This window comes from Trichechus manatus, unplaced genomic scaffold, assembly GCF_000243295.1.
Source record: "Trichechus manatus latirostris isolate Lorelei unplaced genomic scaffold, TriManLat1.0 scaffold00101, whole genome shotgun sequence".
Classification (NCBI taxonomy): domain Eukaryota; kingdom Metazoa; phylum Chordata; class Mammalia; order Sirenia; family Trichechidae; genus Trichechus; species Trichechus manatus.
In genome coordinates, this window is record NW_004444037.1 from 7,106,504 (window position 1) to 7,131,292 (window position 24,789).

Here is a 24,789-nt window from a genome sequence, read left to right on the forward strand (position 1 = left end):
CCCCAAAAATCAAATGTCTTATTTACTATTTACCTGGTGGTGGAATCAGAGGTGGAGCAGTACTGACAGTTGGAGGAGGTGGAAGAAATGGAGGAGGTGGAAGGTGGGTGGGAGGAGCTCCTGGAGGAAAAAATGGAGGTGGTTTGCTAAAATTGTTGTCTACTTCAGTAGCAGATCTTTCAGAAAGAACCTAAAATTAGAGCATAGTTAATTATAAAGATGAGTAAATGTTCTTATCTAAGATTAAATCAGTAAATTAATTTCATTTAATCGAAGAAACAAAATTTTTATTCACATACGTGTATTTATTTGGAGGGATAATATTTCTGTGTGTTGACGTGTGTGTACATATTCACACACTTTTTTAAATGTTCATATTCAAAGCCTAGAAGGAACTGAATTATTACAAAAAAAATTCTAAAGAGCAATTAAGTATTTATAAATACAATGAATTTTATCAATTTTACCTAACAAAAGTACTCAAGACAATGGAATCATGAATCACAGATACTAACTAAGATATTAACATGGAAGAATAGTCAGACATTCACTGTAAAGAGCCTTTCATCACTAGGTTGCGAAGTAAAAGATTAGAACGTTGTAAGCAACAAACAGCAAAATATGTAAATAATTTTTTTATGTGAACTTTGTAAGTTTAAAACGGGGTTTATACTTGAAAAATAAAATAAAGCAGAGTTTGTAACATGCTTATCTGTGTAACCGCTAAGAGACAAGCACCATAAGAAGTACCCCAAACCTACTGAAAGACAACAGCAAGTAAAGTGGCATCTAGGAAACTGCAGTTTCAATAAGCTCCCTAGTGACTGTGATGTGCCAACAAGTTTGGGAAATACAGCAGAAACAGCCACTTTGTATATTTAGTTTATACTTCTGAAATCCTTTCTGACTAAAGCAGATCATTTGAGCATATAATCCCTCCCCTCAATTAACTTTTCCTATACTTAAGTACAGCAATTTTTATAATGCTTTTGCTAATAAGCATGTCTAATTAAAGTAAGGAACAGAATTATTTTAGGAAATCATGGCATTTTAACGGTGACGGAGAGAAAAAGAAGACTATCTTTCATTTTAGAAATAATTTATATTTTTAAATGCCAGAAAGAATATTTTTTACATGATTGATTTATTAAAGGTAGTAAAATTAAAATATCTTGGACACTTTTTAAAATACTCAGAAAAAAGGAATAAATGATGAAAAAGTGTGACCAAGCTGCATAACTTGATCACTGAAAGTCTCAGTTAATCAAGTTGTCCAAGTAACCTATAACTCACCTCTTTACATTCTTTCACTTGGAAAAAAAGGAAATCTACTTCTCTCAGAAATGTCACATCATGAGACATCCATACAATGATGCTATCATGAACAGAGTTTAAATCGTATTTTTAAGAATATGGAAAAATGCAAATGACAATTTTACATGAAAAGAGGATACGCAAAAATACAATCATAATATAACGCTTAGTGACAAGGAAGAGATGGACCAGAGTTTTAAGAGTGGTTATCTTCAGGTGGAAGACATACTGGTGATCTTTATTATCTTCTTGAACTTTTCTCATTTTTTTTTTTTTAAATGAACCTATAGAATACATTTATAATTGGGGGGGGGGGGGGGACACAACAACTCTTACTAAAAAAGATCCAAATGTTATAAATTATAAAGGGAAAACCTTTTGAAATAAATATAAGGGTCACTGGGTCTGCATTTTAAATCTCTTTGTAGCACCTAAAGCATATTTATTGAGTAAATTAAGTTAGAACATGGATATAATCTTTCAGTTAGAAATGATAATTGATTGTAAAATACTAAACCTGTATGTTGCTGTTTTCATTTGCCCGTCGTCTTCCTTCTACTCTGCTGATAGTTATAGTCTGACCAATAACGTCGATTGCCCCAGACAATCTCCTGTAACATAAAAATTGAATCAATTCAGTTTCACCTAATTAGCTATTTGAAAACATTAACTGAAAATAAAATCTAAAACCTTTTGCGATATATTTTAAAATAAAATCAGATCACAACACACAGAAAGAAACCACTGATTTAGTTAGATCTCATTACTTCGCACTGCCATTAAAAACTAAGTTTCTTAAATAAGCTAGAAACAACACACCCAACAATCATATTAAATTATAGGTATTTATACAGCTTTTCTTCTAAATTTACAATTTTTTAGTAGTCTCCAACTGAAGTTATCTTTGTGGAATCGAATGAAGTAACAAATGATTGACAAATGGAAATAAAATGTGTTGACCACTGTAACTGTAATACATATCACAGTTACATTACAGAAACTTTTAAAAAATTCCCCAAAGAGGCTTGAAAAGAAATAATGCTCATCTTGAAACAGGATATTTTCCTTATTGATATATTCTGAGCATTAGAAAACAAAAATGAAAGCAATTTTCCCTTCCTGATAACTTGTCTTTAGAGAGAAAAATTTAAATTGCCTGTTCTCCCTCCAGTTGTATTCCTTTTAAAGTTGAAAGTGTATGATGATATGGAAAAATAGTCTACCACTAAACAATGCTGCAAACTTAATAGGAAAACCTAAGTTAAATTTTAAAAATTACAATGTTAAAAGCCATTGTATACTTGTGTATGGACCTTATGAGAAGTAAAATACCATGTATCCTTCCACAACCACCAGTTAGGTTCCTAAAACGACCTTAACGATAACAGCAATTACCATTTGTTGAATTCCTACATGTTACACCTAAACCTGACAATAACCCTAAACTTACACAATACTGTATAAAACTATGGATGATAAAACCATGGGTCAGAGTGAAGTCATTTATTCAAGTCATAATTAAATGGCAAAACTAAATTTTAAACACGAGTCTTTCTGACTCCGAAGTCTACAGACTCCTTCCCTTGAGCCATGCTGCCTTGTGGAAAGAAAATTTCACCTTTGAGAAAGGTGAGAGTTGGAGAAAGTTCATCAAAAGTGAACCTTAGAAAGCCCCATAATTTTATGTTCACAAAATAAAGACAGCCCTATAAAAAGTACATAATGGCATCTGAAATGTCTTCAAGAACAAGGTCAATCTCCACTTCTCTTGCCCACTTAAGACTTCCTTTCTATATAATTTTAATCTGATAAAAAAAAAAAAATTCAATGCTGAATTTCTGATTTTATGCCCAGGACACTGACTTCCCAGATTCCTTCATGATCCCAAAGACAAAGAGTGATTTTATTTAAATTAACCACTCCAATATAGCTGGGAAAATATTCCAAATTCACCACAACAGAAAAATCTAAACGCCTCTAATATAAAACATATATTGTTTCAATTTCTTTCTTAAAACTTAGATTACAAAGCTATGCCCACATAACTTCATACCAAAGCACACGCCATCAGCCCTCTTACATACATACATCTCAGATTCTAACATCCTAACAGATACAGGTGTTTATCCTGAGGCTAGGATTTCCCTCATCATTTATTGCAATCTAGACCTCACTGTAAAAATCTTTACTTCTTTTCTACTATTCTTTCCCACTCCTATTTCCAATCTGTGGATTCTACCCTCTGCATCTTTTAAAAGTAATTCCCATCAAAGACAAATTCTCACAAACTGTTAAAAGTAGTAAAACTTAAATCTAATACTCCAATTTTTGTGTTAAGGGGGAAGATTTCTATAATCTTTTACTATGCATTTCTAAGGATGTCTGCGTTCAAAAACTCTGGGAGGAACAAACCAAGGTGAGAGGAAAGCACAAAACCATTTGGGCACACAACTCTGAGGAGAGAAGACATCTGATTTCAGATAAGTTCCTTAGGTGTTCTCCTGAAATTGCTTCCCTCTCCTGGGGACAAACTAAGTACAAGACTCTACTAAAACCTGTAAAGACTGTGAAGTGTGGCGAGGGGCAGTCTGGCTTGGGATTGGAGAGATGTAAGAACTGAGCATTCTCCTAGTGTGCAGCCTGCAGATATGGAGGAGGTTATCAAGACGGGTGTACAGACCCCTGTGATTGGCTGAGAAATGAGTGAGGCCTTGAAGGTGCCCCCATCAACTGTGGAGTACCTTGAGAAACAAGGGACTGATGTGCGGGTCCTCCAGACACAGCAGGCAATAAGGAGTATAATGCCTTGGCTGCCCAAGGGCTCAGTGTGGGAGATGGCTGGTGTTTTCTATTCCACCTGCTGATGGGGCTTAAGAGGAGAATAAATCACTAAGCAATGTACAAAAAAACCATCTGGGAAACACTGAAGTATTCATCTCTTAAAGTTTACCTTAAATATAGTCAGAGAAGTTTAATTACTTTCTTCAGCTTTAGAAAATTTAAATGGATTATTTAATCACTAAAAGACTCCTAAGTGGCAAAGTACTGTATTTCTAAAAACATGCAACTAAGAAATCGGCCTTACTGAACGTATATTCCTGGAGGGAGTCCACAAAACTCCAACTCCTTGTATTTTTATAACAATACATCCTTGACCAGGCTTTTTTACCACACAAATGGATTTATCTTAAATTAATCACAAATTTAAAGTTAACTGAGGTTTTACCATTTTGTTCAGAAATATTTAATGACTGGTAAGTACGCATCAAAATAAAAATTAAAAAAAAAAACACATACTTAATATGGATGAATGAGGAGGCAATCTAGTGTTATTGTGATGACACATTATGGAAAACAATAACCTCTTGAACCATATTATTCCATGAAAGTTCTTGATGCACTGCTTTTTATTTCACTGCATAAAAAGGTTTACTAGAGGTTCACTATGAGGAAATCTACTATAACTTGGAATTTCACATAGCAAAAGTTTAACTGGGCCTACCAACTTGTTTAATGAAGCAGACAAATGATGCTGCTGTGATTCTCTTCTCCATATTAGACTCAACCATAATAAAAAGCTGACACACAGCAACTAACCACACTGGATGTCTGAGTTAATCTACAGTTTAATACAGGCAGTGAATGTTCAGAAAAGCCTCCACCTTTCAACTGACACAGATGAATATGAAAACATCTCTGAATTACGATGGAATTAAATTAAAATGTCATTTTAATAACTCTGATGTTTTAGAAGGGGTTGAGGGGTGCTCAGAAATGTAACAGAAATTTTTTAAATGACAAAATCAGGGCCAAGGGAAGATACACAAAAGACTAGTTGCTAACCTTTTGCCACAAATTTATCTGAGCTTCCTAATGTTATCAGCCAAAGTAAAGGGCAGCATTAACGACAAAAGTCTTTAGTGTACATAAAATAAAAAAACCATTAGCTCTAAAGAAGGCCTCTTTTCTTGGTAATAATAACAGCTAGTATCTACTGACTACCTACTATGTGCTTGATAATCATTGTTCTAAGTGTTTTATATGCATTTACTCCTCATAAGAACCCTATTATTAGTTCCATTTTACAGATGAGACTAAGAGAAAATCTCCTTTGAGTCCACCTTAAGACAAAGTATGATAGCGTGCATGCAATATTTTTTTAAACGTTTTGGATCACAAAACACAGGAAGAAATACATTTTGAATAGCAATCCAGTATACTCATATTATGTAAAAAAAAGGAGAACGAAAGTTACATGAAACAATACACTTACTATAAACAAAAGTATATTAATATAAAATATGATTTCAACAGTATTTAAATATAGCGAAAAAGCAAAATAAACAATATAAAACCAAGAAACATTGGCTGAAACCACTAAATTGATTACACAATCCACTAATGGATTGCAAGCTTATGCTTTGAAAACACTGAAATAGGGACAAAGTCTTCACTATTACAACAATGAGAACAAAAGTGAATTTCACAGAGCTGTTTCTCCTAACGTGCTTCAATGGTTGGTGAAGCCTAGCAAGAATGTATAATTCAATAAAAGCAATTTAATCATAGGGAAGCCAAACAATGTTGTCTCAGTATACAGCCCTTTTAATAGCTTGATCTAAGGATTTAACTGTGCTTAATGACAGCAAGAGTCTTAACTATCATAGACAGTTCTTTAAAGAGGGATCATGAGGTTCCTAAACTGAATGCATATGTATACATGTATTTCTCAAACAAGAGAGTCCATAGTTTGCAGTAAATTTTCAAGCATCAATGCTTAAAAGACTGTTCAGGCCCACTATTCTAAAGGAATGGATGAATCACATATCCTTGCAGAAACCTATGAATGTTGTTTTTTTTCACAACAGAGCTTTCAGTAAGAAGCAGTGCTTGGCTACTAATCGAAAGGTTGGAGGTTTAAGTCTACCCAGAGGTGCCTTGGAAGAAAGGCCTGGTGATCTACTTCTGAAGAACCAGCCATTGAAAACCCTCCAGAGCACAGTTCTACTCTGAAACACGTGCGGTGGCCAAGAGTTGGAACAAACTCAACAGCAACTGGTTTGGTTTTTTGGTTTGGGGTCTATTCTGTAAGAAAAAACCTAGAATATGGCTAGTCCATATTCCCGCATTAAAGACAGACACATTTAGTATATCTAACTGAGTTCATATATCTAAACCTACAGCTGTAACAGTTCTGCATGGAAACTGGCATAACATCTTTTAAACTACTTTAGGAAAGAGATCAGCCTTGAAAGTAGGATGGATTTAGCCACAAGAGAAGGCATTTAGATGAAGGAAAGAAGATGAGCAAAGAGAAAAGATCTGGGGAAAATATTATGCACAGGAGTCTAACTCAGAAAACTATACTGTCAATCTGCTTGCAACAGAAGAAATACAGTCCACCTTTGAGAGTGGTTACGAACCTCTTAAAAGACTTTCAAAAAGGCAGAGAATCTAAATGAAGATCACATACAGGAAAGGATTCTGTGAGGCTGTAAAATGCTATACAAATGTCAGTTCTCCTTATAGCTCTTATAGCTAAATTTATCATTTTACTTAAAAACCTAAGCTGCCAAGTTAGTATTTGACTTTAATCTCATGCCAGAATCAATTCTCTAAATCAGTGGTTCTCAGCCTTACCTGCATATCAGAATCATCTGTGGGAGCTTTAAAAAATCCTGATGCCCAGGGTGCACATCAGACTATCTAAATCAGAATCTCTCGGCCCCAAGTATCAATTTCTTGAAGTTCCCCAGATAATTCCAATACATAGCCAAAACTGAAGACTACAACCCTAAAAGCAGGCCCAAGGAAGAGATGCAGATATTTTGTTCTTCTCTAGAAAGAATGTAAAGTAGGTGATAAAAATTAATATTTTATTTTTTATTACTTAATAAATATGAAGTCTTACCCATCAAGGCCTAGTAATTAAGGTAAGGATGTCATTCATTACATATTTTTATACTGCTGTTTCAGGTTTTCTGGACTGACATGGTACTGCTTCTATACCTGTGTTTGATTTTTTACTTTCATAAGCACAAGAATAATTTTCTCCACAGTGCATAGATCATTTATAAAGAAAATTTAATATGTTTATATTTCAGGTAAAGATTAATCAAAAATTCTGTCTAAAAATGTCAAAAAAAAAAAACAGAACTTTTTCTTCATGACATATAATTTAATTCTATTACTGCTATATTTAAAGACACTGATAAAGCCTGTGATGGGAGCAGAAGTCCAAAGGGAACCAACATTTTTTAGGTGCCTGATCTTATTTTTCAGGTCCTGCAACACGTGCTTTCATAAGCTTATCAACGATTTAATCCTTACAAGAACACTTAAAGAAAAGTATAAGTCTAATTAGTTTCATTTTACAGAGATGGAAAGAAGCTCTTTTGAGTAGTAAACTGACAACACCATGATTCAGGCTCAGGTATGACCAACTCCAAGACCCTTTCCTCTTCCACAACTGGTGTTCCACAACGAGAGTGTTTTCCATACTAGGGGACCTGAATTTAAAAAACGTTACGTTACTTTTTAAGCTGTTTTTAAAAACAAAAAAACTCTGAATGCTAAAATGTATAATATGCTAATAACTGACTCACTGGAGGACATAAACATGTTCATTAGTGAAGCCAAGTTAACTCACTTTTATGTAGAGCCTGGAATAAAGCTTTGTCTGTCATCTTTAATGCTTAATTTCATGCTTTTAAATGTGTCAATGACAGGAAAAGATATAGCTCTATAGGGAACTTAAAAAATAAATAAATAAAGGGCTTCATATGTCTAGTCACATAAAATCTTACAAGCTACACACATCACGCTCAATCAAACGACACAAAGGTACACGCACAGCTTTCCAGTATATTATCTCATTAAGACATAACAGTAATAGTAAGCAATGCAAGAACTGAACAGGAACTCTTGATATGATACTGATTTAACATCTGATTTAAGTTCACTGTTCCTGGTTAAGCACTTCGCTGCTAACCAAAAGGTCAGCAGTTCAATCCACCAGTCACTCCTTGGAAACTCTATGGGGTAGTTCTACTCTGTCCTATATAAAGTCGCTATGAGTTGGAATCAACTCCACGGCAACGGGTTTGGTTTGGTTTTGGTTTAAGTTTATTATTATTAACTGTGGTATTTTTGTCTATTAGAAGAAATGCAAGCAGGTTTAAATATTTAGTGATTCAACACTGAAAAGAAACTTTTACTATTCCTCTTTTAAGAGTCTGAATCAGTTAAAAAGCATTCTAATACTGAAAACAAGCTCAAAAAATCTAATATTTCCAACTAAATTACCCAAGCAGAATTTGCTATTATAAAATGGAAATGACATACATAAATAAACTAGACATTAAGGATAAGATTACAGCAGTCAACCATACTGCCAATTTCAATCTTTGTGTTCATTAAAACTGCTTCATTCTTCCTACTAATTGGCTTTGCAAGAGTTACAAATCTGAATTTATAAAAAAGCAAATTTACACCAATAAAATGTCATTGTTTTACACAGGTAGAATTAGCTTAAAGAGTACTGTTAGAGTCTGGAAAACACTATTGTACAAATTAGGAAGGATCAGCATAAGATAAATCAGATTCTTCAAATAAAGTAACTTTTGAAAAGATTTCAACCACTGCTTATTTGTCCTTTACAAATAAATCAAAAAATTTCCATATTTCTCAGTTATATTACGCGCAAGAACTGAAAACTAGTTTTCTATCTTTTACTGTAAGAATGTGTATACTACATATTTAAAAACAAAAAAGGGCTTTTATCTAGGGTTTTATTCATTTATTTGGAATACCTAGGTGGTGCAAACGGTTAACACATTTGGCTGCTAATCAAAAGGTTGGAGGTTCAAGTCCACCCAGCAGCACCTTGGAAGAAAGGTCTGGCGATCTAATTCCGAAAAATCAGCCGCTGAAAAACACCTATGGAGCACAGTTCTATTCTGACACACATGGGATTACCATGAGTTGGAGTCAACTCAATGACAACTGGTTTTGGATATTCGTTTACTTATCTATCTTTGGAATATTCAAAAGCACAAAATACAAAGTGAAAATACAGTGCCGAATTTCCCACTAATTAGAGATTAATCACAAGGTCAGAGTGGGGAGTTTTCTGTGTTTCCAAGGATTTTTTTTTTTAGGGGGGTAGAGGTGATGGAGGGAATGTGAGGGGTTATACAGTGTAAACACTGAGATCTATTACTTTCAGATATCAGAACTAATATTTTCTCTATAAACTAGCCATCTTATTTCCAGAAATAAAGTATTATCGCAAAAGCCTATCTTAAGTAAAAAAACAATTCTAAGTCAAAAGATTGCTATAAAAAGGAATTTCAGATGTTACAACATAATAAAGCAAAACAAATATGAAGTTAAAAATTATCTTGAAAAATATCTGATCTTAAAACATTTCTACACCTTTGCCTATAAAAGTAAACTTGCCTGAACTGCACGTACTAAAAGGCAGAAAACTAGTCCTGGCTTTGCCTGTTAACTAGCTGTGAATTTGGGTAAATTCCCTATTTCTCATATCTCCTTTTCTATGTCAACTGGGGACTAGCCAGAAAACAAAGAATTTCAAGACTGAAGGGGACTTTCAGATGACACAGTTTAGCCCCATCATTTTACAAATGTGGAAACTGAGGCTTAGAGACTTTAAGAAACTTGCCTAAATTCACAGAGGTAGTTACTAACAAAACCAAACATAAAATTCAAATCCAACACTTCTGCCAAGAAACAGCTGTAAGTTTAAGAAAAGTAATCATTCTTTATACGCAAAGATAGTTACTGATCCATTATCACTATAGCAGTGATGATGAATTTATAATGAAGTATCTTAATGTCCAGTTCTTTTGGGATCAGTAAATAGGAGGTCCGAGTTACTGCCAGGTTACTGAAATGTAAGTTCAAGTGTTTCTCTATGCACTATGTGCTATAATAATCAAGTTAATTAGTACATGGAAATTTCCACCAAAATGTCAAATGTGAAAAACTGTATAAAACACTCCACACTTCTGTGTAAAATAACTCTTTTGAAAATTTGTTTCTGTTGTTTTTTTCAAGACTATTTTGGTTTTAAAAGCAAAGATCAATCAATATAATACAAATGGAAAAATGTCTATAGGACAAAGAACCGCCCCACAGAGTTTCCAAGGCACAGCTGGTGGATTCTAACTGCCGACTTTTTTGGTTAGCAGCTGAACTCTTAACCAGTGAGCAACCAGGGCTCCTTTAAAAATAATAGTGCTCTCCAACCTCTTATTCTATAGTCAGCTAAAGCAATACATGCAACTGATACTATCTTAAGAATATAGATAACAGTTTTATCTCTTCTATGACTAGACATACTTTTGTTTCGATATTCTTCAAAAAGTTAAAATATTTTTTACTTTAAGATGGATACCCGCTTTTGAGAATAACTAAGCTTACTCTGTCCTAATAGGAAATCCAATCAAAGCAAGTTGACTAGAAACTCTTACAATTCATGCATAATATACAATTTAGACCCCACAGAAAAGGAAATCAAGAAAATCAAATTTTGATACCGTTTCCTGCCACTTGTCTTTTAGATACATCAGTATCTCTTCATAATTTACATATTTACAAGTTTGCAAATTAAAATAATTATAGGCATATTAATGTAGCATCAAGCCGTTCAGGAAGAAAGTTTTCTGGACAACAAAAGCAGAATAACAGCAAACAAAATCATCCTACATATACCATAAATGTTTAAAACCTCAAATGGTAAACTGGGAAGTATTGTGGTCTGTATCTCCAAATCAGGCATAAATATAATCTTTCAGATTGAATACTGTTGGTAAACTACTTTCATACCCTAACATACCTGCATCTCACTACATCCCTTACAGTAGAAGTTATCATTCCCATTTTATAGGCTCAGAGAGATTACATTACCCGTGTAAGGGTGTATGCTTAGTAAACATAAGATTTAGAAAACAAACCAAAATTCTAACCAGGGTGAATCATGAGTAAAAGCATAGCATCAATTAAGGTAATGGTACATCCTAGGGCAGCTGATAGACCCAACTTAATGGAGCGGCAGGTTTATGCAGTAAAATAATTGTATATAAAACTTGGAAAGATGCAGTGAAGTCAAATTTTGTAGGTCCTAAATAATGGCTTAGTAGGTTAGATTTTATTCAGTAGGTAGTAGAAAGTTCCAGGGGATTTCTGAACAGGGTGTGATATGAGAAAAGAAAAATCAAATCTACAGCAAGGAGAAGAAAACATTTAATGAGCACTCATTAAGGTGGTTCCATGCAATTTATTATGTATAATAAAAGGCCAGAGGGAGGAAAGGTGAGACATGAGGTGATACAGCCTGATTCAGAGGTAACTTAAACTCTATACTGAAAAGGGATAATTTCAGGGGTAAAAATATGGTGCAGTCTAATCAAAATTTATTATCTCACTAATAAGACAAAACAACACCAAAGATCTAAATATCAGAGAGTATCCAATGTTTAAAAACAAGCCTTACCTTAGATCAGGTGATTCGGCCCTCCCATAACGATCCTGCCACTTCCCAACGCTTGAATTGGCTTTTCTGGAGGCAGTACTTGTCTGAGACTGAGAAGAGGTGCTGTTTCTGGTGAGATAAATTTTCTATGTTTTTTCTTACATATTGTTGTCCCTGACCCCCCTTGTTCTGTTTCTTTTCTTGACATACTATTTCAAAAGCTCTGTAGCATGTTCCTATAGTATCATTCTCTTCAAGTCATATAATTGCTTTGCTACTAAGACTACTACTAATATTTAAAAAGACATATTATAGACATTTCATGAAATCTAGAATATTTTTAGAAATATTCTTCAGCACAGACAGTATCATGTCGAAATGCAGAATTGAAAAAAGAACCAAGGGCTTATTTCAGGTTATAAGACATAAATTTCTGTGCTTTCATGAATGAATAATATTAATTTCTGCAGTTTCACAGAATATTTGAAATTTTGTTATTTCTTTCCTTATATTCTTCAGTAACAAGGAAAAGTATTATCAGTGCAACCAGTTAACAGTAACACTGGTATGTTCCATAAAAAAGCTACACTAAATAGCTACTTTATAAAAACTCTACCTCAAAATAACTTAATTCTTTGAAAGTAAAATTCTAAAGAAAGTTAACTGTAACCCCAGCAACATACTCCATGAAAAGTTCAGCTATTTACCTTCTTGCAAATGCTTGTAAGACTAGTAAAATGCTATTTCAAAGCAATAGAAAAAAAAATTACGTATTTTTATATATATATATATATGTTTATGTAAAAATAAACACAGGAGAGATAAACCACAAACTAAGTGAAATAAAACTGGTTATCAACAGGGTTGAAAAAAATAGGGAAAAGAGTGATAATTCCAAGTATACCTTCAAATAACCTCACCTTTGAAACTATGCTAAATGTTTTATATATACAAAAAATAAAATTAAATAAAAAACAGGTATACAGGAACTTTCTGTACAATGTGCACAATTTTTCTGTAAACCTAAAAGTGCTCAAAAAAATAAGCCTGTTTAGAAAAAAATTAAATCAACAAGCATGGAGGAAAAGAACTGCACAAACAGAAACAATGAACAAAAAAACTGTATTTTAAATGACTGAAATAAACCACTCTGAAGAAAACTTTGAACAGAATATTGTGACTATATACCCTCAATCTAAAATAAGAAAAAAGAAAAGAGTGGAACAGTTGCCTGACATTATCTTCATCCGCTGGATATTTTCAATCATTTTATGTATTTGTTTTAGATGCATCTCACGTAAATAGCATAGAGTTGGATTTGCGTATTTTATCCACGTCTTTCAATTGTGAAATTTTTCCTATTTATGTTGTCAAAGCATAAATTTCAAAAAATTAAAATATAATTCTCATGCAAATAAAAAAAAGAATTGCAAACAAACCTTGAACTCTATTTAATAGGTTTGTTTTTTGTAGCGCTAGGTGCAGAAGTTCTGAATCCGTTTAGTGCATATTTTAGGATTAAGAACACGAGCATCTATATTAAAGCTGTTGGCAGCCAAGTTCTCACCATATGTAAAGGAAGATGCAATATGAAACAAGGCCCTGTGGTATTGAACTGGAAGGAAAAGAATCATGAATTCATGATTAAATTTATTTTAAATATACCTGTGGCAATTTCATATTAAAAATGCTATTTTTTCCTAGCTCTGACTGCTGAAAAGGTTTGGAAATAATTACACTCCAGTAGCAATGAGCTACTCCATGACAGCCAAAGTACAACCTTGAGTATATTCCACCTGAATTTAGAGATTATCTCAAGAACAGATTTGATGCATTGAATACTAATGACAGAAGACCAGACAAGTTGTGAGATGACATCAAGGCCATCATCCATGAAGAAAGCTAAAGGTCATTAAAAGACAGGAAAGAAAGAAAAAACCAAAATGGGTATCAGAAGAGACTGTGAAACTTGCTCCTAAATGTAGAGTAGCTAAAGTTAATGGAAGAAATGATGAAGTAAAAGAGCTGAACAGAAGAATTCAAAGGGCAGCTCAAGAAGACAAAGTAAAATACTATAATGAAATGTGCAAAAGACCTGGAATTAGAAAACCTAAAGGGAAAAATACACTCAGCATTTCTCAAGCTAAAAGAACTGAAGAAATAATTCAAACCCCTACTTGAAATACTGAAGGATTCTATGGGGAAAATATTGAATGACACAGGAAGCATCAAAGAAAATGGAAAGGATACAGAGTCACTGCACCAAATGAACTGGTCAATGTTCAGTTATTTCAGGCAGTAGCATATGATCAAGAACCAATGGTACTGAAGGAAGAAATTTAATGTGATGTACTGACACAGTGGCTACAACAACTGGCTCAAACATAACAATTGTGAGGATGACTCAGGACTGGGAAGTGCTTCGTTCTGTTACACACAGAGTTGTTATGAGCTGGAACTGACTCGAGGGCACCTAACAACAATAACAGCAATGAGCATAGCTAGCACTCAGATTTTGGTTTCTAATTACCATTTCCTATTAAAAGGAATCAGGGCACCTTCGAGAAATGATTGCCTCTAGGGATGGGGCAGGCAAAGTATAAGATAAGCCTGGAACACATCTTAGTAATACCACAAAGTAAAAAAAATCCTCAAAAAACGATGGGGAGATGTCAAAAGGACTCCCACTGGCCAAATTTTGGACAATTTGAATATGAAAATGAGTGAAAGTATACATAAATCATATATACACACAAGTTACAAAAAAAGTCATACTTATAAGCCATACACACACATATCTACAAATTAATGAGTCTAAAATGATAATAAATTAACAAGTGGAAGGAGTGGGAAAGTTCATTTTTAAAGAAGAATGTCAACTAATAAATATAGAAGGAATAACAGAGTTAGACAGTCACTCTTTTGCAGCCATTATAGTAATAATTGATTCAGGCAAAAAATCATCAACAGATCCTAGAATTTTTGGAAAGTCTGAAGAGGAACGAGATTATTTACAGTCTCCCCACTGATTAGTAAATACAAAGGGGGAAAATAGTAACTTTGAAGGACACCACCACAACTAAGTGGCTAAAGTTATCATCACTAATAACAGGACAAACTAGCTTCATGCACCTCCAGTCTGATGCACTGAAAAGGACACAGTATCACTTATTTAGGATTCATGCTAAAAAGCAAAACCTGAATCTAATAATGAGGAAACATCAGGCAAACCCAGATTGAGGGACTATATACAAAACAACTGAAATCTATTCTTATAAAATTCAATGTCAACAAATACAAAGAAAAGCTGAGAAGCTCTTCCAGATTAAAGAAGACTAAAGAAATATAAAGAGTCTCTTATGGATTGAACTGTGTCCCTCAAAACTGTGTGTCATCTTGGCAAGGTCATAATTCCCAGTACTGTGTGACTGTCCACCACCGTGTCATCTGATGGGATTTTCCTATGTATTGTAAATCCTACCTCTATGATGTTAATGGCGAAGGATTAGAGGCAGGATAAGACGCAGTTACATTAATGAGGCAGGACTCAAAATCAACAAGATTAAGTTGCATCTTTAGTCAATCTCTTTTGAGATATAAAAAAAGATAAGTGAGAAGAGAGACAGAGGAACCTTCTACCACCAAGAAAGGAGAGCTGGGAGCAGAGCGCATCCTTTGGACCCATGGTCCCTGTGCTGAGAAGCTCCTAGACTGATGACAAGATTGATGACAAGGACCTTCCCCCAGAGTCAACAGAGACAGAAAGGCTTCCCCTGGAGCTGGCGCCCTGAATTTGGACTACTAGCCTCCTATACTATGAGACAACAAATTTCTCTTTGTTAAAGCCGTCCATTTCTGCTATTTCTGTTATAGGAGCACTAGATGACTAGGACAGAGTTCCTGTGTAGTGCAAATGGTTAACATGCTCTGCTAACTGACAGGTTGGAGTTTACCTAGAGGCATCTCAGAAGAACGGCCTGGCAATCTACTTACAAAAAAAATCAGCCATTGAAAACCTCATGGCCCAGCTACCACTACCAACAGTTCCGACCAGGGACACAACAGATGATCCCAGATAGAATGGGAAAAAAATGTAGAACATATCCCAAATTCCTAAAAAGGGTCAGACTTACTGGATTAGTAGAGACTAGCAGAAGAACTCCTGAGACTATCACCCTGGAATATCCTGTAAACTTGGAACTCAAACCACTCCCAGAGGTCACCTATTAGCCAAAAGACAGAGTGGCTCATAAAATAAATAATATCACCCGTGAGTACTATGCTTCTCTAAACAATAATCTAAACAAGACTCAACAGTCAACATCCACCCTAGACCAAAGATGAGGAGGCAAGGGGGGACACGAAAGCCAGATTAATGAAACAGAACAACCAGAATGGAAATAATGAAAATGCTGACACACTGTGAGAAGTATAACCAATGCGCCTGAACAATGTACAGAAATTTTTAAATGAGAACCCAATTTGCTATGTAAATTTTCTCCAAAATCATAATATTAAAAAAAAAAAAAAAAATACCCTACAGAACTCAGTTCTACTCTTAAAAACATGGGGTCACCATGAGTCTGAACTGACTCAATGGTAGCTGGTCACTGATAAAAGAGATATAAAGAGTTCAATGTAATGAATGATCCTGCATTGGACACAGGGAAAGAAAAGAACTGCCATAAAACATATTATTGGAATAACTGACAAAAATTTGTATATGTCCTGTATATTAGACAAAAGAACTGATTCATATCAGATTTTCTGAATTTGATAATTATACTATGATTATATAACAGAATGTTTCTGTTCTAAGGAAATACATGCTGAAGCACCTAGGGGTAAAGGAGCATGATGTCTATAATATCTCAATGGTTTAAAAAAACAAACATATTTTTGATAAATTATAAAGCTAACCTGGCAAAATATTAACTGCTGAATCTTGGTGAACAGTATACAGAAGTTCTTTGTACTTTTACAATTCTGTAAGTTTGAATTTTCCCCAAAACATTAAATTAAAACAATGAATGAAGGGAACACAGGGAGACTTCTGAGGAGCAGTGGTAATGCTGTTTATTGATCTGTGTGCTGGTTATATGGATGTGTTTGATCTGTGAAAATTCATCAGGCTGTATATTCATTATGTCACTTTTCTGTATGTATGTACTTCAAAAATAGAGTAAATAATACGAAAACTTTTAAAGATTAAGCACAACATTCCCATATGTATAAATAGTAAATACAACATTTGACTTAAGTATGCCAATTTGCTGAGCAGCACAAAAAGCTTGGCAGTATAGAAAGTTAGAAACCCAGGATTTCTACTGAAAAAGCGCAAAAAAATCATTTAAAAAAAGTTGTGTGCAAACACTACCAATGACCATCTATACATTAACAAAACAATCTAAGATTTTAAACAATGCAAATATACTGCTGAGGTCAATAGTTCATTACTTTTAAATATCTGCTGTGCAGCCTCTATTATGTCTTAATAACAAATGAGATTACTGTCTTCTCCCTGAAGTCAAAAAAATTTTACTTTCAAAGATGTCTCTCCAATCTCTATAAACATAATGAGTAAAATAGAAAAACAGCACAGTATTTGTATTAGGGAAATATATATAAAATAAATTTAGGGAAATTTATTTCATAATGACTGAAAAGTATCCTCTTGATCAATCAAAGATGAACCCAGAAAACAAACTTTCCCAATAAGCAATGGGTAAAACAAAACATATTGCTGCCGAGTTGATTCCGACTCACAGCAACCCTACAGGACAGAGTAGAACTGCCCCATAGGGTTTCCAAAGAGCAGCTGGTAGATTCGAACCGCTAACCTTTTGGTTTGCAGCTGAGCTCTTAACCATTGCACCACCAGGACTCCTAAGCAATAGGTACTTTCCTTTATATCCAAAAGTGACAGAATTGACATTCTGCGTGTTACTACAAGTTGTGGTGGTAATTATCCATTCTTCCTTTAGTATTAGTGATGGACCTGCTAATTTTTCTATCATTTCTTTACCTCTTTTTACTGTCCCTTACTCCCCTCTGTCCTCTCATCTCTCCTTACTGTCTCCATTTCTCCTCAGAATCAGTCTTTGTTTATAAATCACTCCCTCATCCTCCTTGCCCTTCTATCCCTTTGTCATATATGCTTGTTAACTAACCCGTTAAACCCAACTCTAGCTACTCTGCATGAACACAAGCATACTGGACAATGACAAGAGAAACACACATAAGAGCAAGCTGACTTGTCTCATTTTAAACCCATGACTATTTACCTCAAAAAATGCTGCAAATGTACAGTCTCTCCCTATGTCATCAATTTTTCACTCTACTTACTCATTTCCATCAGCATATAAAAATGCTGTAATTTCTCCCATCTTGAAAACAGTCCTCTCTTGACCCCCCCACATTTCCCTCCAGCTACTGCTTAGCAATCCTATGTATTTCTTGTAGTTTATTCACAAACCCCCAAGTTACAGACCTTCTCCTCTCTTCTCAAACCTCTAACATCTTCTTCAACTATCCTCACTCTGACCAAATAGGTCTGCATCTTATTTTGCTGTGAAAAAAACTGAGGCAATCAGAAAATAACTTTCAGTTGTTCCTATCACCATTCTGTACACGCCCACCTGCACTGGAGCTTTCCCTAGTGCTATGAACTGTTCACGATGCTGATTAAAGCTAACCCCTCCACTTGCATATTATATCCCACTCCCTCTGGCCTCCTTAAAGACACTGATCTAACAACTATCCCTTCTCACTCCCTGCATCATCAATTTCCCCTGTAATAACTCATTTTCTCAGTATACAAATACACTGTAATTTCTTCCATGTCAGAAAAACCTTTTCCTGACCCCACACATCCCTATTTCCTCATAGCTACTGTCCTATTTCCAACCTCTTAGGGCAAAAAAAGAAAAAAGAAAAAAAAAATCACTGGTTTCTAATTCTTCTCCTCCCATTCTCTACTGAACTCAATTCAATAAATCTTTTATCTTCACCATTACCACTGAAAATGATCCTCGTCAGGATCACCAATGACCCCCACATTTTTAAACCAATAGTCAATTCCTCATCTTCATTTTACTTGGTCAATTAGTAGTACTAGAAAGTTGATCATTTTTCCTTCTTTGAAAACACATCCTTTTCAAAACATATACTAAGTTTTCTTCCTACTTCACTAGTCATTCCTCCTTATTTTAGTCTCTGTCACTGGTTCATCCTTACTTTTCTGACCTGAAAGGGAATGCCCATAGGCTCTGTCCTCTCACCACTTCTCTATCAATACTCACCTCTCTGCAGTCTAACTTAGTCTCATAGCTTCAAATACTATTTAAACTCTGAAAACTCCCAAATTATATCTCCAGCCCGTACCTTTCCCATCTCCCCTAGACTCATATATTCAACTGCCTATTCAAATTTTCCATTCGTATGTATAATAGGCATTTCAAATTTATTTTATCAGTCTTCTCCCTCTAAAAACCACACCTCCTGTAGTCTCTTTCATACCGGTAAATGACAAATCCACCTTTCTGGCTGAGTTGCTCAGGACAAAAAAGTTGGACTCATCCTTGACTTCTCTTTCTCTACAATCCACATTCAAGATCTCATATTGGCTCATCCTTTGAAAGACAGGCAGAATTTGACTACTTCTCAGCATCTCCACCATTACCACCTTGGTCCAAGTCACCATTATCTCTTACATAGATAACTGCTACACCCTCCTAACTGGCCTCCCTGTTTCCTCCCTTAGCCTTTCTGTAGCCTGTTCTTAATAAAGCAGATAAACTGAGAAATCAGATTATATCACTCCTCTGCTCAAATTCTGATGGGGACTCCCCTTTTGTTTTACTTCTAAGAAAAGCCAAAGTTCTTAAAATGGCAGAAGGCCCTACATAATCTGGCCCAGGGGGTGGGGAGTGATAGAAGGTAAAGTGTGGAAAAACTAATAAAGGCTACTAATTTTTAAGTATTACTTATAATAATGATGATAATACCAAACAGCTACAAAGTTATTTACTATGTACCAGGCATTGTTCTAAACACTTTACATAAATTAGTCCATTTAATCTACATATCCACCCTGTGAGTGAAATGCTATTACTACATTTTATAGATTAAGAAATGGAGGCACAATGCTACTAAGTACTAGAGCCAGAATTTGAATCCCGGAGTCTAAGCCCTTTAATAGCACTCTTCCGTTGAACACCATTAGCTCAGTGATGAAAGCTGACCCCTTTTTTAAAATGCAGAAACCAAAAGCATATTACATATTAAAGGAAAGGATCAATATTCCTCCACTATCATAACTTCTTTGGCCAAACATTTCATGAGATTGGGTTTAGTTAAACAATCACAACTGGAAATACCCATGACTAGTTATTGTTAACAGTTAAAATCCCTGATGGCTTTCAGACATTTAATTTTGGCTGAAAGCTTTAAGCATCTGTATCTTAAGGCTAAACTGGATGCTCCCATAAGGTCTCTTCCTATGAAATATAATCTCATAGCTGGCAAATACAAAACTGTAGAATAACAAAAACAGAAAACTGTATAAAATAAATTTAAATAAGTAACACAAAAAGTAAACAATCTGGCTAAGACATAATAGTTGTTACTGACTAGTTGCAGGTCTGGAGAAATAACTGATTTAGGTCATCTTTAACCTAAGATTAAACTGCTGACATCAAACTTCCCTCGTCTTAGGGTACCCTTTACCATTTTCCTGGTAATGAGATAATGGAGTGACCATTTGTCACTGTTAAGTTAAAAGGACATCTGCCAGCATATTTGCCTCTTACAATTGGTACCCTTCGGAAAACAAAGTTAGGTATTATCACATCATAGCAAAGATAGAAAAGAAAATGCTTTTAATACGATTTTTCCAGGCTCAATTTTATACAACCTCCTTTACTAAAATCATTAAGACACCTTTAGGCCAATAGATTTAGACTAAGAAAATCCAATAAATCTCTATGTGAGGATAATAAGCACAGAAAACAGCAAGACCACTGTTGTTGTCTTCATGTCTCCTATAAGACCGTTGTCTCTTTAGACATACAGGAACTACAGACCATTCTTTATTTCTTGCTTATCTAGGTTTTTTTTAAAGCTGGAATAGCATTCAGAAGAGTTTTTCACAAAGAATTCATTCTGTACAAAAACAAACGTAGAATATTCCAGTTTTTCTGAAGAACATTCAGACCATTTATACTTTATATAGCACTAATGCAATGTAAAGATGTCAGTGTCTTACAATAAATGTGAGTTACAACTGTCTAACTAACCTGCTTGGTGGGAGTCCAGTCTTGAACAGAGAAGGAGGAGAAGTAAACTCAGCTTTTGTAGATGGAAGTGCTGTTTCCTTCTCTGAATTTCCAGTTCTTCCCTGCTGTACCTTAAAAAAAAGGATTATTAGCTTGTTTAATAGAACAATAAAGCACTTAAGATTTTAAAATAAATCTGTAACATTTGATGTGGAGATAAAGAAAGAATGCTGTGTTGCTGCATATTTAGTAAAATTAACCAATTTTCAAATAACATTAAATGAAAGGCACCAAACATGAACTATGGAATCAAAATGTTCCCAACTATTAACAAGTTTACATTAATGACACTTAAAAGTCCAATAAACTAAAACTCTTTAGAACGTTCATAAATTCACCTAGATCATCACAAATAAGTCCAAGATTCTTGGTTATGAACCTCAGAGTTCAAGAAAGGCCTCAAGGAGTTATTCCCCCTTCTGCGTTGACTACCCTTATCTAAGAAAACAACCATCGGCCATTTTAACCATTGTGATCATCTTCTATTCAGACTCTCATGCTGTAACACAAACGTTAATAATCTACTCCTGCACTTCCATATCACTTCTCCCCTATGCTTTCCCATCATCTTCAACAGTACCACTATCCTGCCAGCTCAGCAGACCTAAAAGCTTAATGTCAGACATCTCGTCTCTTTAATACTCCTTTGGAGCCCTGGTGGCACAGTGGTTAAGAAGTTGGCTGTTAACCAAAAGGTCGGCAGCTGGAAACCACCATCTGCTTCTTGGAAACCCTATGAGGCAGTCCTACTCTGTCCTATAGCATCGCTATGAGTTGGAATCAGCTCGACAGCAACGGGTTTGTGATTTTTTGGTTTTCTGCTCCTACCACATTTTTTGGTTATCCAGTCATATTTCTTTAGACTGGTGAAATCTCTTATTTATTCTCTTTTGCTTTTCTACTCAACTTCCTATCTTAAAATAGTCATCAATTTATTAAATTTAAACAAACTAAGTTCAAGTTAGTCTGGCTGCCATGAATCAGAATCGACTCAATGCCAAGGGGCTTGGTTTTTTTAAGTTCAATTACCCTACACTTGAATAACACCACACTATATTTCACGTTTTATTTAAATTCTACGGCACCCATTCAGGCCCAATTCAGCATCACTCTCCTTCCCTGTGAGGCAAAGGCCAAGAGCACCTCAGACATCTTGACCCTGGTATACGTAACCACTGATTCAATACCAGAAGCCATCCACCTCCCAACGAGTCATTACTTGAAAAAAAAGAAACCCTTACATATTTGAGCCATTACAGTCTGATCTCTTATTAATAGTGATGAATCCAATCCCTAGCTGATACCTTCATATAATTAAGGTTCCGCACTGAGGTTTTAATAATGAGTTCTACTGCTTAAAAACAAAACAACCAAACAAACAACAATAACAGAAACAAAAAAACCCTTTAAAATGTACTGATACTAACAAATAGCGACAGAAAGACAGAAATGGATCTGATAAACACCTGACAGATAAAACTGACAGGATCTAGTGACAGAGAAAATAAATGATATATTCACCAACCATTTATTAAATATCTACTATGTACCAGAAGCTGAGCTACTGTGAGAAACATAACAGAACCCAGGCCTTAGGAAAAGACAGACACATAAACAATCAGAGCAATATAATAAATGATACGAAAAATACTATCTACTAAAAGATGGTACTGGAACACAGAAAAAGAAATGCATTACTCTGCCTAGGGATGTCTGGAACACTCAAAGAATTGACACCATCGTCCCAATTGCTCCTCTGAGCTGTAGTAATACATATCCAACTTCTTATATGTCTAATAGGTATCTAAAACTTAGCATGGCAAAACAACTCATTTCACCCAATATGATCCTCTCCAAGTCTTCATCATGTAAGTAAATGGCACTACTATCTATCAAGTTGCTCAAGAAAAATAACCCTACAAATTATCGAATACATGTCACCATCCAATATGTCAACTTTACCTCTAAAATATCTAACAAATTCCATCAATTATCCCTATGCTCCCTCCTAAAGTCCCAGTGCAACACACCACTACACTACATCTCACCTGATCTGCTAAACTGTCTCTCTGCCTTGCTTTTAACTCTCTAAGCTCTACTCTCTGTATACGGCCAAAGCAATCCTCTCAAGAGTGTAAAGCAAGTCATCCCCCCCCCACCTTCTCAAAACTATCTAATAGTGTCCCACTGCAAAAAGAATAAAATCTAAACTTCTTATCATGGCCAATAAGGACTTCAGCAGTATGGGTCCTGCCTATCTCTCTCACCTGGTTTTCCTCTATTCCTCTCTAACTCGTTTTTACTATGATCCAGTCACAAGGGCTTTTTCCTGTTCTTTTTAACATATAAGGTCCTCCTTTCTCAGGGCTTTTGTATTAGATGTCCCTTCTGATTAGAATATTATGTCCCCAGATCTTCTCATGGCTACCTTCTTTCTAATCATACAAACGTCTCCTCGGAGAGGCCTTCCATGACTGTTGCCAAACACTATCATGTTATCATTTTTTATTTTCTTCACAGAATTTCTTACTAGTATCATTATCTAAACTTATTTATTTTGTTATATGTTTACGCTGACATTGTAAGGTCATTGAAGGCATGGACTGCATCCAGTTCAATTCTCTATCTCAAGCGCCTAGCAAACAGTGCCTACTGCATACATAATAAGGGCTCAATAAATATTTGTTGACTCCTTTGGGTCTAAGCTTAAATGTCTTTTCCTCAAAGTCCTTCATAAAGCACAGAGTTTATTACTATATAATTTTTGGCATGATTAATTTAATATCAATCTTCCCCATTAAGATAAACCCTAAGACCACACAGTCAATATCTATTATGCCCATCACACCTAACCTAATATACTTTCTGTAAATGATTCAATTAAAAATTGGGAAGGCATAGTAAATGATCAATTAAAAACTGGGAAGGAGGAAGGGAGAAGAGTGGGTGAAGGGAGATGAAAGGAGTATAAGATAAAGAGGGACAGGAGCTGAGAAAGGTGAGAAAAGGTAGCAGGAAGACAGGGCAGAGTTTTAAACGTGACAATTGCTTGTTTTTACTTAGTTCTCTTTTCTCCTTAATTTCTTCAGTTACTCCTTATTTTAAACAATTCTGAAAATCCTGACCGTTCCAACAACCCTCCTTATCAACTTGCATCATCTCCATCCACTTAATGTTCATCTTCAAATACTGCACTCAGGATTGCATATACTCAATATCTGTATAATCAGAGCACACTGAGAATATTATTTCACATGATCTAATATTCTGAGAAATGACTATAAGACAATATGGTTTTATCAAAAAAAAAAAAAAAAAAAATTACATTGGCCCTTACCTATTCAAACATATTCTGCCTGAAGTCTATAACCTTGAGAAACTGAATATTCACCCAAACTATGCTTCCACGCTACCAAAATTTTTGAAATTCTCTTAAAATTTCATTCAGCTGCCCATCATAGCATTATTTACAGAATTTTACACTACAAACAATATCCAAAAAAAGGAAACTTGTTAAATAAACTGTGGTTATCAAAATAACAGACTGTGCAACTATTTAAAACAATATTTATCAAATTATTTTTTAAACTTAGGAAAACATTCGCTACAGTTTAGGGTGAAAAAAGGAACAGCAGAAAACCA

General features: G+C 34.9%; 1 protein-coding gene and 1 pseudogene across 12 annotated transcripts in view; one reads left to right on the forward strand and one right to left on the reverse strand.

Annotated features, from left to right (window-relative positions):
- FIP1L1 (factor interacting with PAPOLA and CPSF1) overlaps window positions 1-24,789 on the reverse strand; it is a 79,942-nt gene that overhangs the window by 37,273 nt on the left and 17,880 nt on the right. For 5 of the 12 annotated variants that reach the window (XM_004382900.2, XM_023737343.1, XM_004382901.2 and 2 more), the window contains 4 exons: window positions 21,109-21,218; window positions 11,834-11,941; window positions 1,832-1,925; window positions 34-190 (listed from right to left, as the gene is read on the reverse strand). In XM_004382900.2, coding sequence (XP_004382957.1) covers window positions 34-190; window positions 1,832-1,925; window positions 11,834-11,941; window positions 21,109-21,218 — 469 coding nt within the window. The remainder of the gene's footprint in view (window positions 1-33; window positions 191-1,831; window positions 1,926-11,833; window positions 11,942-21,108; window positions 21,219-24,789) is intronic. The other 7 variants (XM_004382902.2, XM_012557430.2, XM_023737345.1 and 4 more) reach the window with 2 other exon arrangements.
- Window positions 3,635-9,175, forward strand: LOC111821728 (mth938 domain-containing protein pseudogene; annotated as a pseudogene).